At 42.2% G+C, this 14440-nt stretch overlaps 5 protein-coding genes across 6 annotated transcripts; 2 read left to right on the top strand and 3 right to left on the bottom strand.

Annotated features, from left to right (window-relative positions):
• Positions 1–123: 123 nt before the first annotated feature.
• On the bottom strand, positions 124–2628 carry LOC111595648 (zinc finger protein 85-like). The gene has a single exon (XM_023309472.2). It carries the CDS (start codon positions 2596–2598, stop codon positions 202–204), a length of 2397 nt encoding a protein of 798 aa, XP_023165240.2. The 5' UTR covers positions 2599–2628; the 3' UTR covers positions 124–201.
• A 357-nt stretch (positions 2629–2985) lies between these two features.
• LOC111595664 (zinc finger protein 62 homolog) lies at positions 2986–5809 on the bottom strand. Its single transcript, XM_023309486.2, has one exon. The coding sequence runs from the start codon at positions 5674–5676 to the stop codon at positions 3169–3171; it is 2508 nt and encodes an 835-aa protein (XP_023165254.2). The 5' UTR covers positions 5677–5809; the 3' UTR covers positions 2986–3168.
• A 105-nt stretch (positions 5810–5914) lies between these two features.
• On the top strand, positions 5915–8320 carry LOC111595665 (zinc finger protein 714). Its single transcript, XM_023309487.2, has one exon. It carries the CDS (start codon positions 6007–6009, stop codon positions 8224–8226), a length of 2220 nt encoding a protein of 739 aa, XP_023165255.2. The 5' UTR covers positions 5915–6006; the 3' UTR covers positions 8227–8320.
• A 23-nt stretch (positions 8321–8343) lies between these two features.
• On the bottom strand, positions 8344–9505 carry LOC111595666 (splicing factor 3B subunit 6). Of its 2 annotated transcripts, none has more exons than XM_023309489.2 (4): positions 9398–9505; positions 9151–9341; positions 8968–9086; positions 8344–8895 (listed from the first exon to the last, which is right to left on the bottom strand). In XM_023309489.2, the coding sequence occupies exons 2-4, from the start codon at positions 9166–9168 to the stop codon at positions 8667–8669; spliced, it is 366 nt and encodes a 121-aa protein (XP_023165257.1). In that variant the 5' UTR covers positions 9169–9341; positions 9398–9505; the 3' UTR covers positions 8344–8666. The 2 variants fall into 2 exon arrangements, with proteins under 2 accessions (XP_023165257.1, XP_023165258.1); XM_023309490.2 differs by having other exon boundaries at positions 9401–9505.
• A 68-nt stretch (positions 9506–9573) lies between these two features.
• LOC111595663 (transportin-1) lies at positions 9574–14160 on the top strand. Its single transcript, XM_030225956.1, has 10 exons — positions 9574–9766; positions 10097–10218; positions 10358–11029; positions 11119–12228; positions 12288–12458; positions 12523–12694; positions 12796–12891; positions 13379–13454; positions 13769–13943; positions 14007–14160. The coding sequence occupies exons 2-10, from the start codon at positions 10120–10122 to the stop codon at positions 14112–14114; spliced, it is 2679 nt and encodes an 892-aa protein (XP_030081816.1). The 5' UTR covers positions 9574–9766; positions 10097–10119; the 3' UTR covers positions 14115–14160.
• The last annotated feature ends 280 nt before the right edge of the window (positions 14161–14440 follow it).

Genomic DNA, 14440 nt, shown 5'->3' with positions numbered 1-14440 from the left:
CGAAATATTTTAGATGATTTGAAACATTCTCCGTTATATACTACAATAAACATATACTTTTTCATGTTATAAAGGCTACTTCATCAATTATTAAATTATATTCAGTTTATTTTTCGTGGTCTTAATGGGGTAAAACAACTTAGAAATATTCAAAACTTATAAAACTAATATTACATTGATATATTTGAACAACGAAAAGGTTTATAAGGGATCTGCTTTAAGAGCATCCACGCTGATACTAGCTTTAGAACTTTCCACTTGAAAACTATCATAGGACAGTTTTTCGATCCGCTGTTCCTGTTGCAGCTTTTGCAACTGTTCGCATGCAGCCTCTTGAATCTTTCGAGTTTTGTCTTCAGCCCTTCGTTTGGCTTCACTCTCCTCGATCTTCTGAGCAAATAATTCCGCAGTAGCTGCAGCTCGCTCTGCCTCAGGATCCTGATACTGCTCAAAATTCTTTGGTTGACGCTTGTTCAGCTCGATTTTTGGCGTTTGATGTTCTCTTTTCTGTACTGTGGACTTTGGAGCTTTAGGTACTTTTGGGGGTCTGTTGTGCGAAATCATGTGCTTTCGCAGTGATGAGCCATGGCTAAAATGTTTATCGCATAATTTACAGCCGTACGGTCTCTCACCCGTATGCGTATATTCATGATGACGAAGATATTGGGCTTTTCCAAAGCGTTTGGGACAAAAGCGGCAGGCGAAATCCTTAATTTTATCATGGACAACCTTATAGTGGAGTTTCATATTGCCTATGTGGTTGAAGCCACGCCCACATCCTGGACAAATGTGCTGGCCCTCTTTTTTAGTGAAGTTTAGCTGTGGTGACCAGGATGGTACAGACACTGATGTAATCGGATTAACTGAGGTTCCCGCTAGCTGAGACATATCCACAAGCTCAACTCTATGTGAACTTTTCGGTTTAGCGGCAGATGCAGCCAAGGGTTTCGCGTCTTCCAGTGCTGTCGACTCCTGATTTAAAGTTTCTTCATTTAGATCGGCCTCATTGTTTTGGGGTTTTGCATTCGGTGCTTTGACTTCACGCTTTTCATGAATCTGCAGGTGTTTGGTCAATCTCTTCTCAAAAAGAAATATTTTTCCACAGATCTTGCATTCGCAGCAATTCTCGCCAGTGTGGAGTCTCTCGTGAACCTTACATGCGTGCAATTTCCCAAATGTCTTTCCGCAGTACTGACAGGCAAAGTTCTTAATCTTCAAATGAACCACTTTAACATGATTGGCTAGAGCTTGTTTGTTATGGGAGGAATGATCGCACTGACGACATTGGAATTGTTTTTCCTTGGTGTGCGTCAATATATGCTTGTTCCATTCCTGACGAGTTGTCTTACCTACACCACAGTACGGACAAACGTGATTTTTAACGCCGGCATGTCGTAGGAGATGGTCTCTGAGTTCGCTGTTTATGTGGAATCGTTTGCTGCAGATGTTACAGGAAATGGGCAGCTCCTCGCCAATATGCTTATACATGTGTTTTTTAAGCGCGGTTGGACAACGAAAGACCTTATCACAATCGGAGCAAGGATGAATGGGGTTCTCAGGTTTGCATATATTGTGAACCTTTTTCAGATGATGAGTAAGCATTCGAGTTCGAGGAAAAGATTTGTCACATCCTTCTACAGTGCAGGCGTGCAGTTCGCAAAGTTCAACGTGAGCATGATCCACATGATGTCGAAGACCTGCAGCCGTTGTAAAACCCTTCCTGCATGTTTCCACGGTGCATTGGAAAGGCAAGAGATCATTGTGATGCTTCATATGCTCCTGGTAGCACATTTCGCTTTTGAATTTTTGATGACATATATGACAATCGATATGAAGGTCACGCTTAGCCGCAGGAACAGGCTTGGTATTTACTCTACGTTGGGATAAGCTAACGTTATCCATATCCACTTCAGTATTAGAGGAATTTTTATCAACTGCAGCAATACTCTTACTCTTACTCTTTGCCTTTGATTGTGATACCCGCGCACCACTTCGTAAGTGTGACAGAGGCATTGCATCGTCAGAGTCGGTATTATTTGCCACATCATTATGATCTCTAATAAGTTCGATTTCATTGGAAAAGTTCTGGTCCTGCTGAGAACATTTCGAGTCTTTGTCAACATCTTCTATCATTTTAAAAACATCGTCCTCATTATCAATAATCTCTATTTTGGAATTCAATAGCGGATCAAAGTTAATGCGGTCTTCATCTTCGACGGGTATGTCTATATCTTGTGGTACATCAATGTCCTTATCGTGAAGGGCAACATTTATTACATCAATATTGTCAACATGCTTAGCCTGGATAGTGAAGTGATTGCTGTCCAACATGTCGCTTAACTTTCCTACAGAATCCACGCATTGTTTCTGAAAATTATGTAAATCGTTTAGCCGGGTGTAGCAATTTGTACAAATGCTTCTTGGAAAACCATCCTGTTGCTCCACCGAGAGCGAAGTGCACACACACAACTTCTTAGCCAGACCGGGAATCACAAACAAATCGTAAGCTTCAACATGTTGTAATGTTGACAAACAAGTGCGACATATTGAATGTATGGAGATTTGGTCGCCCTCATCCATATTGTGTGTGCAATTCATTCTAGATCTTCTCCTGCTCGGTTTTTCTCATTAGCATACGAACTATGAACTAGCGGTAGTATTAGGTATCGGTTACTAAAACGAGTACTTGTGTGCTTGTTCCAACCGAGCTCATCTCTAACATTGAGTGCTTTTCATATGTATGAGTGCTCTTTGAATGTGTGTGTGCACACAAAGGGAGTATGTAAATATAGGGTTATTAGGTGGACAATATACCCTATACATATGAAAATATATATTTATATAGTATATATAAAATCACCGAAAGCAACCAAATAAAACGAAACGCATGATAATTATGTTATATGAATTTCATTATTCTAATTAAGCAATAGATGCTATGCAGTACATAGACAACAGAAATACATAAGTATTTATAAATGTATGGTAAAATTAATATTGTGGTAGAATACGTTGAGTTACTGTGTTCATGTCACAATAAGCAATTATGGAGCAATTCGAGGGAATAGATCATTGAAGTACTTATAAACTGAGGAGCTGTAAAAAATTATAGCTATATGTAAAATATTGCTGGCTTCCGCGAGTGTTTCTCATTCTCGCTGCTCCGATTTACACATGATCTATTTTCAGCGCGTCCACGGTGAGACCCTCGGCTTGAGCCTTTTGTGCATAGTAGCCGTCGTACGATGTGGTCGCCTTCTCAATCTCCTGCTGCTTCTGTAACTTGTTTAGCTGCTCACAAGCTGCCTCTTGGATTTTTCGCCGCTCGATGTCTGCCTTGCGCTTCGCCTCGTTCTCCTCAATCTGATGAGCAAGCAGCTCGGCTGTAGCAGCAGCTCGCTCAGCGGCTGGATCCTGGTACTGATCGTAGTTCCGTGGCTCCCGGTCAATCTCTCGGGGCTCAATCTTATGGAAAGTGGGCGGCTGCACAGTTGGCTCCTTCTCTGGATATACGCGTCTGTTGGGCTTGTCGTGTGTCTTTATATGCTTTTTCAGTGCCGTCTCCTGCCGGAAGTGTTTGCCGCATATTTTGCACTCGAAAGGTTTTTCGCCGGTATGGATCCATTCGTGATGCCGCAAGATTTGTGCCTTTGAGAATCGTTTGGGACAGAAGCGACAGGCAAAATCTTTCACCTTCTCGTGTATTATCTTATAATGAAGTTTCATGTTTCCAATGTTGTTAAATCCTCGGCCACAGCCGGGACATATGTGCTGGCCTTCCTTCTTGGTGAAGTTGACTTGTGGTGACCAGGACGGCACCGAAACTGATGGTATAGGATTAACAGAAGTACCCGCCAACTGAGATATGTCCACACGCTGAACGCGCCGTGAGTTTTTCGGTTTAACTGCACCTGCTCCCGCTCCTGCCGCGGGCCCGCCGCCACACGCCTTCAGTAGATCGTCTGCCACATTTGGAGGCATCATTCCGTCGGGCTGCATATGGCTGGTCATTTGGACACCAGGCAGCGGAATGTTAAGCGGACGGTGCGTCTCCATTGGCGGTAAATCGCGTTTCTCATGCGTCTTCAAATGCTTCGTTAAGCTCTTTTCGCACAGGAAGATCTTGCCACAGATCTTGCACTCGCAACATTTCTCGCCCGTGTGGGTTCGTTCATGCACTTTGCAAGCGTGCGATTTGCCAAAGGTCTTGCCACAATATTGGCAGGCGAAGTTCTTGATCTTCATGTGCACCACCTTGACGTGATTGGACAAAGCCTGTTTGTTATGGGAGGCGTGATCGCATTGGCGGCACTTGAACTTCTTCTCCTTGGTGTGTGTCAGAATGTGGGCGTTCCATTCCTGGCGTGTAGTTTTGCCCACGCCACAGTAAGGGCAGACGTGATTCTTGATACCAGCATGCCGCATCAAATGATCCCTGAGTGCGCTGTTGATCACGAAGCGCTTTCCGCATATGTTGCACGGATATGGAAGCTCTTCGCCCGTGTGCTTGTACATGTGCTTCTTGAGTGCCGTCGGGCAACGGAACACGGTGTTGCACTCTGTGCAGGGGAAGTCGCGCAACGGTGCCGCCGACTTGGAAATATTGTGCGCTTTCTTCATATGGAAAGTGAGCAGCCGCACGCGTGGGAATGTCTTGCCGCAGCCCTCGAAGCTACAGGCATGCACTTCGGAGAGCTCAGTGTGCGCGTGGTCCACATGTATGCGCAGTCCGTTGGCGGTGGTGAATCCCTTCTTGCAGGATTCTACCTTGCACTGGAATGGCAATAGATCGTTGTGGTACTTCATGTGCTCCTCATAGCGAATTGCCTTTTTGAATTTCTGATGGCAAATGTGACAGTCGATGATGCGATGAAGATGTCGCTCGGCAGCAGGAATGCGCTTACGTTTTGGCTTGTCCTTTGTGCCGTGCCTAGTGTTAGAATCACCATCATCGTCATAGTCGTCGTCTGAACTTGAAGAAGAACTGAAGTCAATATCATCCTCGGCATCTGCAGACCCTTTCTTTTTAGGCTTCGACTTGGCTGCTCTGGTGCTCTTGGCCTTGCCTCGCATGCGTTGTGCTAGGGGAATGTCGTCGTCGCTGCTGTTTGGCTCAAAGTCTACATCCAGATCATTGTCGTTGCCACTTTCAATGGAAGACGAATCCTCGTTGAACATGTTTACTGTGATGGGCTCTTTGATTTCTCTTTTGTCTTCTTTAACTTCCTTTTCGACCTCTTCGGCCTCCTTGTCGACATCTTCAAGCATCTTGAAAACATCCTCTTCGTTTTCGATTAGCTCCATTTTGTGGTTTAACAGTGGATCAAAGTTAATATGATCATCGTCCTCGGGCAAGTCGTGTGCCGACACGCTTGGATCCAGGACATCAAAATTAGATTGACAAGTGAAGGCGTTGCTGGCGACCATATCCTGAAACTTTTGCACCGAGTCTACACACAGTTTTTGAAAATCATGCATATCGTTAAGCCGCGTATAGCAATTGGTGCACAGGTTCTTCGGAAAGCCATCGTTTTGCTCCACAGACAGCGAGGTGCACAGACATAGTTTTTTGGCTAGGCCTGGCACCAGATACAAATCGTAGGCAGCATCGTTCTGCAGGAGATTCAGACATATACGACATAGCGTATGTATGGAGTATGTCCTCGCCACGTCCATCGTGATTTATTAAATTGTTGTTTTTTTTTTAAATGCTCACAAAGTCTTGGCTTTTCGGTTGATTCCAGCAACAAAAAAAAATAATATTGACACGAAAAAAATTGGTATACTCGTCAGCCAACTAGAACGAGTACGAGTATCGGTTACTCAAGCTCCTACTCATATACATATGCATAAGTAATCGATGTTTCGAAACCGTGAAAGCCATGCTGTATATCGATACTGTTGTTGTGGCTCATCGTTGTATTTGTACATCACTACAAACGCTTTAAATACTTGTGCAAATCAAATTGGAAATTGTTATCCCCTTTGAATTTGTGATTTTCTGGAATGAGTACAAACACACCGTACTCTGTTCAATCAATATGTCGAGTTTGCCTAGAATATATCGATAGTACTGTGTATGACCTATTCCTATTACCAGATCTTGCAAAGACGTTCACAGTATGCACGTCGTTGCTGTTGGATCCCCAAGACGGTTATCCAAGGAATCTCTGTTCCAGCTGTTACACCAGAGTAAACGACCTCCATGACTTTCAGAAACTCTGTGTGTCTTCGGTGCAGCGCTTTAAGGAAATGGTAGCCAGCAAACTTATTATAAATGTGAATCCAATTGATATATTCGAACCGCTACCGGTGGCCAGCAACGAGGAGCTCTTAGCCAAGGATGAGCATATAAGCAGTGAATATGATCCGTTAAGCCACAAATTGGAGTTGATAGACAATGAAGATGATGTGTTTAAGATGCTTGAGAACGTCGATAAGGATGCTGAAGATGTAACTGGCCCAAAACATATCCTAAGTAATTGCTCATCCGAGTGCAGCATCAGTGAAGATGATGTGCCTTTAGCACACCGCCTACTCGATCAGAACAGCGAAACGGACAGTGAAGCAACGTGTGAGAGAGTAACCAATTGCAAGTCAAAACGAAGGCGTATTCCTGCGGACGAACGACATCTTCATCGTATCATCACCTGCCACGTTTGTCAGCAGAAATTCAAGAAGCAAGTCAACTATGATGAGCATATGAAGCACCACAACGAACTGTTGCCCTTCCAGTGCCATGTGGAGCATTGCCAGAAGGGTTTCACCACAGCTGCCGCATTGCGTCTGCACGTTGACTATGCTCACACAAAAAGTGCCGCTGAGATTCCTTGCACCGTGGAGGGCTGTAAGCTGCTGTTTCCGCGCATGCGACTGCTGACAATTCACCTGAAGAAGGTGCACAATATGTCACGGGAAAATGTGCCACGGGCCGTGCAGCCGTGCCGGGAGTGTGGAATGCAATTCCGTTGCCCGGTGGCCCTTAAAAAGCATATGTATAAACACACCGGGCAGCAGCTGCCCTATCCGTGCAACATTTGCGGCAAGGGCTTTCACATCAATAGCGCACTCAAGAACCATTTGCTGCGCCACGCAGGCATTAAGAACTATGTGTGTCCCTATTGTGGCGTGGGTAAGACCACACGGCAGGAGTGGAGCAAACACATTCTCACCCACACACAAGAGAAGATGTTCAAGTGTCAGATCTGTGACCATGCGACGCACACAAAGCGAGCATTGGACAACCATGTGAAGATTGTGCACGAGAAGATCAGGAATTACGCGTGCCAATATTGTGGCAAGACCTTTGGAAAATCACATGCATGCAAAATCCACGAGATGACCCACACGGGTGAGAAGCGTTGCGAGTGCAAGGTATGTGGCAAGAAATTCCTGTACACCGAAAGCTTAACCAAGCATCTGAAGATTCATGAGAAGAGTGTGGAACGTGCCATCGAGACGTATCGGCAACGTCAAGTGGAACTCAGCAGTTCAACTGCTGAGGAGCGATGCAGTGAATCCAAAGCCAAAGACGATGCCGATGCAGCTGATCAACTATTGAAGGTCTGTGCCGAATCAGTAGCTACCATACCGCGGGATCCAAGACGTGTGGAGCGCGTTGACATCTCGCAGTTGGCAGGCACTGTAGTGAATCCCATACCTGCCGTCTTAGTGCCCTCCAATACGCCAACGCGTATTAACTTTGTGCAAAAGGAGGGCATGCACTTCTGTCCGGGCTGTAATCAGGGCTTCAACAACTTGGGTAATATGAAGCGGCATTATAAGAGCGTTCATGAGAAGGTGAAGGACTTTGAGTGTCGCTTCTGCGCACGTCGTTTTGCCAACTCGCAATCCCTCAAGCAGCACGAGTGGATACACACAGGCGAAAAGCCATATGCCTGTCCGACCTGTAGCACCCATTTCCGCCAGGAAGCCGCTCTAATACGCCATCAAAAGGTCCACGAACAGAAACCAATAAAGCCGGCAAAACGCCCAAAGCTAATTACAGAAAAGTTTCGGCAAAAGGAATTGCAAAGATGCGAGAAACGTCGCAAGGTCGAGGCACTGCGTCAAAAGATCGCCGAGGCAGCTAAAGAAGAGTTACAGGAGCTGGCCAAGCAGCGGGAGCTGGTTAAGCAACAAAATACCTACGAACAGTATAAAGCGGCGGCTGCTGCAGCTGCCGAAAAGACTCAAGCAACAGATGAAGTTGATCTGCCCAGCTGAGATGCTGTGCTTCCACATTCCTTTTGATACGGAAGATGTTATTGTTGGTTAATATTTAACTGCTAGTTAAGCGTACAATAAATATAAATGAAAACTGCAAGTTTTGTTTCAGTTTTTCAATTTTTTTTGTTTTTACTTTTTCTTGCTTGTTATTTTTATGAGATGTTTTTTAAATGTGTTTTGTGATTGTCCAACTGTTGCAAGCTTCAAGCTGAATAGTTTTCTTGAAGCTCTCAATAGTTGGCGTGATACGTGATGATGAATGATGATGATGATGTTTTATGTTGATATAAAAATGATAGAAAAACTTTTTAAAACTTCTGACAAATAGTATAGCAAAATTTGTTTGTTAAGCAGCTTTTGAGCATTGGTAAAATTGTATAAAATTGGAAAAAGTTCAATGAACCCACATATGATCTGTAACTGCATGGCATTCGGTCTTAAGGTGCTTCCGGCGTCTTTAAATTGTACTTGGACTTGATGTTGTTGAGCTCCTCTTGCTTTTTATCCACATCCACACGCTTGAAGGCCTTGTTGGACTGGTAGTAGAGGACGACGAGGTAGCGATTGCACACATTAAAGCCGGACAGATGGTCGCATGCATTTTTGGCATCGAAGATGTCTTCGTAGACAACGAACGCAGTGCCGCGTGTCTCCGGCGTATTGCCACTGTCAATGTGCAAGCAATTGTTATTAATTAATTACTTCAATTAATTTGAATTCAATTTACAATTTACTTACACGCGTATTTGTCGAATTGCACCAAATTTACCAAATATATCGTACATTTCGTCCGATGTGATTTTATATGGCAAATTGCGCACATACAGCAGCCGATTTACCTCCGGCGGCAGCCGTATCTGTAATAATTTTTAATTTATATATTGTATCTCAATTATTGCTTTGTGTCTGCGGTCCACTCACGTTGTTGCGCTTGTTCATGTCTGGTCGCTGCTGGTCTTGAAATGCGACTGGCAGCAAAACTTTCACTTAATCGTCTGGCTTGGGTCTGCTGCTTGTTGACCTCGGGATGAATGTCCTGAAACGTGGTCCTTTGTTTAAAATTTATTGGGCTGTCTGTCTGGCCTCAAACCCAAACAAATAGTGATTAAATTCTGTTAAGCAAGTACATCGTGTTAGTTACCATCGGATAAAGCTGTTATTAACATACCACCTAATGTTACTAACAGCGCGTTTAGTATTATTTTTTAAGAATTGTTGCTATTTTTTTACTACACTAAAATTGTAGGAAATATATAAAATATAAAACTCAAGGCAAACGTTGAAAACTATGCTTTCAATTTATAAAATGTATAAACTATCCTATACTGCTGTCACAATAGATACTCGATATTTTATATATATACTTATTATCGATAGCGATGGAAATGTAACCCTAATTGCTCTTAGTCACTAAGTTGGTCACACTTAAACACCACAAAAAACTTCATCTGGCAGAAAAGTGAAAAAGAGAAAATTAAGGGGTTTATTAAGTGTACCCAGCAAAATTAGTTTTAATTCACACCCAACACTATTGAAGGTAAGTTCTAATTGGTGAGTTAACGCTAATCAAAAGACAATGCTCAGCAGTGTTTAACCACTACAAAGAACATGGCGGCAGCGAACAAGCCTTAAGTAGTTATTACATTATGTGTGTTTTTTTCACGCTGTCTGTATAACTGAGTATGTGTGCGTGCAAGAGTGAGTGCCTCTGTGTGTGTATGTATGCACTTGTGTTTGTGTGCGTGTGTGTAGAGAGATGGCCTCGGACAAAGTTCCTCGTACTACCCTTTAAGAGGGCGTTCAACTCGCTTAGAATGGGTGGGGTTGATTTAGACGGTATATCTAATTATTTTTCACGTCGCAACAGCATCTCACCTGAACAGCATCAAAATGACGTGGGAACCGCAGGCAGAAGGTCTTCAGCAGATCATTGCGATCTTAAAAGAATCTCAGTCACCGAACACTGCTACTCAAATGGCAGTCCAAATCGTAAGCCATTCATGTAGATATATATGTATATATATATATATATATATATTTATATTATATGTATATACATATGTATATACATACATATATCCATACAAAAATAAATAAGGGCTCGAGTATCTTAATATGTTTTCATTAGAAACTGGAGGACTTCAACCGATATCCAGACTTCAACAATTATTTGATATATGTGCTGACCAAACTAAATACGGAAGACGAACCCACACGCTCACTAAGTGGCTTAATACTAAAGAACAATATTCGTATGCACGGCAGCAACTTGCAGCCGGAGATTGTTGAATACATCAAACACGAATGCCTCCAAGCTGTCGGCGATACTTCTCCACTGATACGCGCTACCGTTGGCATTCTGATCACCACCATAGCCAGCAATGGAGGCTTGCAGAATTGGCCACAGCTTTTGCCATCGCTGTGCGACATGCTCGATAGCCAAGATTATAATGTGTGCGAGGGTGCGTTTAGTGCTCTGCAAAAGATCTGCGAGGATTCAGCTGAAATATTAGACTCGACTGTGCTAAATAGGCCACTGAACGTCATGATACCCAAGTTCTTGCAGTACTTTAAACATAACAGCCCCAAGATACGCTCCCATGCAATTGCTTGCATCAATCAATTCATTATCAATCGATCTCAGGCGCTGATGCTGCACATCGATGCGTTCATTGAGAATCTATTTAATTTGTCGTCTGATGAGGATCACGAGGTGCGCAAGAATGTTTGCCATGGTTTAGTCATGCTGCTCGAAGTGCGAATGGACAGACTTATGCCGCATATGTCGCAGATCATTGAGGTATGTAATTAAGCTTATGATGCAGAATATATTCCTCAGATATTATTCCACTATTTATATTATATTTTTTCTTTATAATGTTTGCTTAGTATATGTTGTTGCGTACTCAAGACTCTGATGAGGGCGTGGCCCTGGAAGCGTCTGAGTTTTGGTTGTCGCTGGCGGAACAAAGTATTTGCAAGGACGTGCTAGCACCGTATTTACAGCAGCTTGCGCCTATTTTGGTGCGTGGCATGAGATACTCAGAGATCGATATAATATTGCTTAAGGGCAATGTAGAGGAGGATGATATGGAGCCGGATCGCGAGGAGGATATACGTCCTCGTTTTCACAAGTCACGTACACACACAATCAAAAGTGGCGAGGTCAATCAGGCATCAGGCGGTGAAGATGATGAAGATGAATTCGATGATGGCTTAGACGATGATAGTTCGCTATCTGAATGGAATTTGCGCAAGTGCAGCGCGGCAGCTCTGGATGTATTGGCGAATGTATTTCGTGATGATTGTCTGCCCATTGTGTTACCTATACTGAAGGACACGCTGTTTCACCAAGAGTGGGTCGTCAAGGAGAGCGGCGTTCTTGCTCTGGGCGCCATAGCTGAGGGCTGCATGCAAGGCATGATCCAACATTTGCCCGAATTGATACCATATCTGATTAGCTGCTTGTCCGACAAGAAGGCGCTAGTGCGGTCCATCACCTGTTGGACTCTGTCCCGCTACGCCAACTGGGTAGTCAATCAGCCACATGATCAATACCTAAAGCCATTGATGGAGGAGTTGCTCAAACGCATACTGGATTCAAACAAGCGCGTGCAGGAGGCTGCCTGCTCGGCGTTTGCCACGCTTGAAGAGGAAGCGTGTACCGAACTGGTGCCCTATTTAGAATATATACTTAAAACCCTTGTTTTCGCCTTTTCCAAGTATCAGCACAAGAATCTATTGATATTGTATGATGCTGTTGGCACGTTGGCTGACTCTGTTGGTCACCATTTGAACAAGCCACAATATATTGATATATTAATGCCGCCACTAATTGACAAATGGAATTTGCTTAAAGACGATGACAAAGATCTATTCCCATTGCTCGAGTGTCTGTCCAGCATTGCAACTGCGCTGCAATCGGGCTTTCTGCCCTATTGTGATCCTGTCTATAGAAGATGTATATCGCTAATTGAGCAGACAATTAACCAGGAAATGGTAGGTTACGATCCTAATCTAGTATTTGACTATTGATATATATAATTCCTATTTTGCAGCTTTGCAAACAAAATCACACATTCGATCACCCCGACAAGGAGCGCATGATTGTGGCGCTGGACTTACTCTCAGGCCTGGCAGAGGGCCTAGACCGACACATTGAGACGCTGGTAGCCAATAGTAATATAATGCATTTGCTTTATCAGTGCATGCAGGACATTCTGCCGGAGGTGATTCCGTAAATTTAGGTACCTTGTGTGCATTTCTGAATTCTTGCTTTTGATTCTTATGCAGGTGCGTCAGTCTTCATTTGCACTGCTCGGTGATTTGACCAAGGCCTGTTTCCCACACGTGCATCCGTTCATGGCCGAGTTCTTTCCCATATTGGGCCAAAATCTAAATCCAGATTTTATTTCCGTGTGCAACAATGCAACTTGGGCTATTGGCGAAATATGCATGAAATTGGGTAAGTCTATTGGGAAAAAGAGAACAACTGCATCATGGAAGTATGATAGTTGCTATTTATAAAGAGATTTTTGTTACTTATGAGTTGTTTACATTATTAAGGTGAGGAAACCAAACAGTATATACATCTTGTACTGACCGATCTCTTCATCATCATAAATCGTCCGAATACGCCCAAGACGCTACTGGAGAATACAGGTAAGTGAATGTGAAATAAATGTGTTCTGTGTATGATATATATATATATATATAATAATATAATATATATAATATATATATATATGTATATATTTATATATATATATATATATATAATATAATATATTTATATATATATAAGCTGTATGCAATGTATATGCGAAATATTTGTATGTTTGTATATGTCAGTGTCTGAACATAAGTATTTGTGCTATCTAACATTTGTTTCTGGTATCAGTTAACGTTGCATGTGACGCATTGTCGCCAACTGTAACAAGAAAAAAAAACAATAATATCAATATGAAAAACATACAAACATACATTCATACTGTATTGTCGATTTGTCAATGTGAATGTTCAAAACGTATTGTTGTATGTAATTAATTGAGACGCGAATCGAATGAATCAATTAAGAACATGCGAAACCAAACAATAAATGTAATATAATTTATTAAGTTGATTTATTTATATTTTTCTGTTCTTTTAGCAATAACAATCGGTCGTCTAGGTTATGTGTGCCCAGTTGAAGTGGCTCCTTATTTGCCCGAATTTGTACGACAGTGGTGTGTAACACATTTATCAAATATAGTTTCTTATTCTTACCCTTATCATTATATATCTTAACCTTGTTGCATTTACTTTTTCTAACTCTATTTTTAAATTGTGCTTTAAAAGAAATTCCGAACACGCAACAGAACATTTAACTTTCAGTCAATTATTCTGATCTTCTGTAATATATAAATTTCTTTTGTGCTGTTCCTTCCATATTTCCTTTAATTTTTCAATACTTTGCTTCCTTATGAGTGTTTGCCTGTGGCATGCTCAGCTAACCGATGTGATATTCTAATAATTTATCTGCATCCTATAAATTCAACAGGTGCACATCGTTGCGTCACATACGAGATAATGACGAAAAGGACTCGGCCTTCCGTGGCATGTGCCACATGATCACCGTGAATCCAGCTGGCGTTGTGCCTGATTTTATATTCTTCTGCGATGCAATTGCCTCATGGGTTAATCCGCCACAGGATCTGCATCAGATGATACAAAAGGTTGTCTCTATTTGTTTGAACTGAATTGAAAATCTTTGACTGACTTTAGTTTTGATTTAACAGATACTACATGGCTTCAAGACACAAGTCGGTGAAGAGAATTGGCGTCGATTTGTTGATCAATTCCCGCCAACTCTGGCCGAACGTTTGGTAACAATGTACAACATTTAAGATGACCTGGCCTCAGCAACAAAAAATACCACAAACACATACCACACCCATAAGCAACTTATTAACTAGACAATTATGTTTATGTATGCGAGTAAGAGTGTCATCGTTTTTAAAGTTAGAGTAAGCACAGTTAGCAGGCAAATGTTTAATTAAGCTTATTCGTTGCAGTTCGAATAATTCAATTACATTAATATTTGGAATTTCAGCTTATAAAGTCAACAACAAAATCCGAAAACAAAACAAAAACAAAGAGAAAACTCTAATACAATACATATACAGTCTACACATATATAACCACATATAACATATATATATTAATATATAAA

The sequence above is a fragment of the Drosophila hydei genome, unplaced genomic scaffold (assembly GCF_003285905.1).
Source record: "Drosophila hydei strain 15085-1641.00,03,60 unplaced genomic scaffold, DhydRS2 tig00000001-arrow-pilon, whole genome shotgun sequence".
NCBI lineage: Eukaryota > Metazoa > Arthropoda > Insecta > Diptera > Drosophilidae > Drosophila > Drosophila hydei.
The sequence above is the reverse complement of the archived record's forward strand: the minus strand, read 5'-3'. Positions and strand labels throughout refer to the sequence as shown.